At 44.2% G+C, this 5,469-nt stretch overlaps 1 protein-coding gene across 1 annotated transcript in view; it reads right to left on the reverse strand.

Annotated features, from left to right (window-relative positions):
• The window catches only part of ror1 (receptor tyrosine kinase-like orphan receptor 1), a 29,757-nt gene extending 28,353 nt beyond the window's left edge, over positions 1-1,404 (reverse strand). The window contains exon 1 of the mRNA XM_030791775.1: positions 1,372-1,404. Coding sequence (XP_030647635.1) covers positions 1,372-1,396 — 25 coding nt within the window. The 5' untranslated portion in view covers positions 1,397-1,404. The remainder of the gene's footprint in view (positions 1-1,371) is intronic.
• Positions 1,405-5,469: the final 4,065 nt, after the last annotated feature.

Raw genomic sequence — 5,469 nt, forward strand, 5'->3', positions numbered from 1 at the left:
ACAGACAGGGTTACAGACTAGAGTCTGACACTAACACAAAGGCACAGACAGGGTTACAGACTAGAGTCTGACTCTAACACAAAGGCACAGACAGGGTTACAGACTAGAGTCTGACACTAACACAAAGGCACAGACAGGGTTACAGACTAGAGTCTGACTCTAACACAAAGGCACAGACAGGGTTACAGACTAGGGTCTGACTCTAACACAAAGGCACAGACAGGGTTACAGACTAGGGTCTGACTCTAACACAAAGGCACAGACAGGGTTACAGACTAGAGTCTGACTCTAACACAAAGGCACAGACAGGGTTACAGACTAGAGTCTGACTCTAACACAAAGGCACAGACAGGGTTACAGACTAGAGTCTGACTCTAACACAAAGGCACAGACAGGGTTACAGACTAGAGTCTGACTCTAACACAAAGGCACAGACAGGGCAAAACTCTGCCCAGCATCCATGGAGTGAAGGACCGCTACAGCATTCAGTGACAGTTTGATACCTAAAATGTGTGGATTGTTTTACCATTTCTACTTTCAAAAGCTCCCAGTAAAGATCAAATAATAAAATCTGTCTACCAGGCTGAAAGATTTTCTTTATTCCAAAAGGTTTCCTGGAGAAAAACAGAACGAGCGGCTAAAGATTGTCTCTCTTTTCAGACATGTGAAGTTGTGAGGAGACTGGTGGTAAAAAGTAAGAGTTCTATGTCTTCCAGAACTGAGCAGAACACACCTTCACTCTTAGCACACTGCAGTGTGTGTGTGTGTGTGTTTCTATTTGTGACATGCATAACAATTACTGTGTGTGTGTTGTGTACTGCATTCATGCTATGCCAAGACACTATGCCCCACTGGAGCCTGTATTTCTACAGTTTACCCTCTACTGTAATTACAGGAAATTACAAACTAGCTTTTAATCATTACCTTTCACTTTATTCCAAAGTTTGAGTCAGGGAGAGAAAAAAAGAGAGAGAGAAAGAAAGGGAGAAAAACGGGTTAGTTTAACAGCTGAGGCCCAGAGACCAAACATGTGGAAAAAACCTGTATAGTTTAAAGTATGTGTGTGTAACAAAAATCAAATTTAAAATGCCGATGACATTTGGGCAGAAGCCTGTATATACAGCTGCGTGCTGATATGTGTATACTCTCTATTATGCTATGCCTGAACCTCGTATCTATGTTTCAAATCACACACACACACACAGACACACAGACACACAGACAAACACACACACACACACACACACACACAGATTAATTCATGGGGATACTCTACAGTAATGAATACTGTATTTTTTCACTATTAAAATCTAAAATGCTAGATGTTAATGCTAAAAACAACAATAGACATGAGAAAAACAACACACTCACCTTTTTCTGCTGCATCAGCAGACATGTTCCAACTGGGCGAGTCCATCACACCAGGATTCATGACAATATCAGAGCCTGTAGTGTCAGATACACACACAGTGTCAGACACACACACAGACACAGTGTCAGATACACACACAGACACAGTGTCAGACACACACAGACACAGTGTCAGATACACACACAGACACAGTGTCAGACACACACACAGACAAAGTGTCAGATACACACACAGACACAGTGTCAGACACATACAGACACAGTGTCAGACACACACACAGACACAGTGTCAGACACACACACAGACACAGTGTCAGACACACACACAGTGTCAGACACACACACAGACACAGTGTCAGACACACACAGACACAGTGTCAGACACACACACAGACACAGTGTCAGACACACAGACACAGACACAGTGTCAGACACACACACAGACACAGTGTCAGACACACACACAGACACAGTGTCAGATACACACACAGACACAGTGTCAGACACACACACAGACACAGTGTCAGACACACACACAGACACAGTGTCAGACACACACACAGACACAGTGTCAGATACACACACAGACACAGTGTCAGACACACACACAGACACAGTGTCAGACACACACACACAGACACAGTGTCAGATACACACACAGACACAGTGTCAGACACACACACAGACACAGTGTCAGACACACACACAGTGTCAGACACATACAGACACAGTGTCAGACACACACACAGACACAGTGTCAGACACACACAGACACAGTGTCAGACACACACACAGACACAGTGTCAGACACACACACAGACACAGTATCAGACACACACACAGACACAGTGTCAGACACACACACAGTGTAACTTCACTCTAACCTGTAAAAACCTGTATAACTCCACTCCAACCTGTAAAAACCTGTATAACTCCACTCCAACCTGTAAAAACCTGTATGACTCCACTCTAACCTGTAAAACCTGTATAACTCCACTCCAACCTGTAAAAACCTGTATAACTCCACTCTAACCTGTAAAACCTGTATAACTCCACTTCAACCAGTAGAAAAAAAACTTGGGCGATGTAATAATATAAGATACCACTGACTCAGACAGTCAGCCTGTCCACAGCAAAATATATAAACATACAATGTGTACATATATTTATATTTGAGCCTGACTGATATAGGACTTTTCATGCGGATTTGGGATTTCACAGAAAGTTTGAAAAAGAAACTTTGTTTGGCTATAAGATGCTTGTTCAGCTCATGTTTATTTACGTGTCCCCTCTGGTTTAATCATTTCCACCGCACCGACTGTAACCACAGACATGAGAGTCACAGATATATTTAGCATTGCTTCATTTAGGCAGAATAAGTTAAACACTACAGCTTAATCTCTCATTAACGTTAGCAGTCTTCCACTGATAAACATGGCATCAGCCGCTGTGAGCGATGTCGCCAGAGAACGTTTTCAGACGAGACGAGGGAGAAATGGCAGGACCGTTGTTTGTTTACTCGCTAAAACTACCACGCTGTTTCATAAATAAACCTACAATCAAGTTTGTCAACAGCTTAGTCTACATCACTCAACTACCATAACATTAAACGTAAATGTGATGTTTTGACTGTCTGCAGCAGCTTTTACATTACTGCAGCAGAACCAGGCATAGCTGACATGAATGTCATAACATGGCTGAAGATTGAAGGATACTGATTTATCTGCAATTAGCTCATATCGGCCAATTTATCGGTCGGGCTCTAATACACACACACACACACACAAATATATATATACACACTAAATATACACATGCATGCACCCAAACTCTCTCTCACCAGCACACACACACACACACACACACACACACACACACACACACACACACACACACGCACACACACACACGCACACACACAGGGTGTATATCTGTATCTACCTCTATCTACATCTACCTCTCTTTCAGTCTCCCTTTCTCTCTCCCTCGCTCCCTTTCACTCTCTCCTTTCTCTTTCTCTTTCTCCCTCTCCCGCCTCCCCATCCTTTTGCTCTCTGCCTGCGCTAACGGGTTAAACTGACCGTCCTCCATCATTTGTCAGGGTGGTGACAGTTACTGAAGGGTGTGTGCGCGCGCATGCCAGTGTGTGCAGATTTCTCTCATTACCCAAGATTCCTCTGGTCATGAATGATCCTTAACTGTCAAGCTAGGCTGAAAAGGGGCATACACACACACACACACACACACACATCAGGAACCTGTGTGAGGTTTATGTGTGTATGTGTGAGTAGAGTGGAAAGGTTTTGCAGAGTAGAGGAAAGGACAAAAACCATGATGAAGCACAAAAAAGACTCTAAAACTCTAGAGACGGACAGATAAATGGAGGGAGAGAGAGAGAGAGAGAGAGAGAGAGAGAGAGAGGGGGGGGGGGGGGGGGGGGGGGGGGACATGACACACAGTGAGCAGTGTAAGTGTGTTAGCTAAGTGATAATATGCTGTTAAAATGCCTTGTGTCAGTAACACAGTGTTAATGGGCTCGGCTAAAATTACCCAGCACCTGCTACTGGGCACAGAACCACTGCACCTAAATATACACATGCATGCCACAAACTCTCTCTCACCAGCACACACACGCACACACACACACACACGCACGCACACACACACACGCACGCACACACACGCACACGCACGCACGCACACGCACACACACGCACACACACACACACACACACGCACAAATACACACACACACACACACACACGCACACACACACGCACGCACACACGCGCACACACGCACGCACACACGCACACGCACGCACAAGCACGCACACGCACACGCACGCACACGCACACACACGCACACACACACACACACACACACACACACACACTTGTAATTCTATCTTTGTGGGGACACTCATTGACATAATGCATTTGCTAGCCCCTTACCCTAACCTCAACCATCACAACTAAATGCCTAACCTCAACCTTTATAATAGCTGTACAAGTACATACATACATACATACATACATGCACACACACACACACACACACACACACACAGTCACGTGTCTTTGATTGAGGTGGCTGATGAAACAGACTGAGGCAGATGTCTCTCCTCATCCTGGGAGCAGCTTCTACCTACCAACAATCTTTCTCTCCTTCTTTCCCTCCCTCTCATTACTTGTCTTCATTCATTCTCTTCCCCAGTGAGCTTCATCACTCTCACTGATGGTGATTTATAAAGCCACAGAGGAGACTAAGCCTCTACACTAAACACAGCACAACTCTCAATCTCCTTATTTTATTCTCCTGTTTACCTTCCTTTTTTCACCTCCTCATGTCTTCTGGACATAGGGGTAGCCTCCCTTTACTCCTCCTTTCCACTAATCCCTGGCTTGGTATGGGGGGAGAATAGAGTGTGTTGAGTAATCTCTCTCCATTCTTTATGGCAATCTGTCACGGAGAACTGCACTTTCCATTCATATTCAAAGTAACCCACCATTTACTGAATTCTTCAGCATGTACGGCTACAGAGAAGAGATCGACTCTAATAACAGTTTAAGAGAGCTTGTACATCAATAACATGAACCACAAAAAATCCACAATTTTAGGGTTGCATAAGAATCATATAATCATATTTGACTCCATGAAACTGTCCTTAAGTCCCCAGTTTGACTCTCTTCTGCCTGACTGCGGTTTGACACAGATTTGCTCATGGAGAGTTCAGTCATTAAACCTCTGCATTTCCATGACCAAAATACGACACAGAGCATCAGTAAATCCTGCAGAGAAACCTTCTCTCTGTCATTCTCTCATGTCAGTATAATCACAACCAAGTGGAGTTTTTTTTCCAGCTCTGTAACCCGCTCGGCTCTGTCAGACAGGTTTTAGATGAGTCTGCTGGTTAAACTGGACAGACATCTGATTTGATTTCCAGGCCTGCTGTTCCACTCTCTTTCCCTCTCATCTCAGTGACTATCCTGATTTTTTGGTCACTGTTCACAAATGGTCCTAATAATGCTAGGCTTTGTTCAAACATTTGAATGATCATCTCAAAATTACTGCACTTCCAGAAATGTTTGGATTGC

Source organism: Chanos chanos, chromosome 14 (genome assembly GCF_902362185.1).
Source record: "Chanos chanos chromosome 14, fChaCha1.1, whole genome shotgun sequence".
NCBI classification, from domain to species: domain Eukaryota; kingdom Metazoa; phylum Chordata; class Actinopteri; order Gonorynchiformes; family Chanidae; genus Chanos; species Chanos chanos.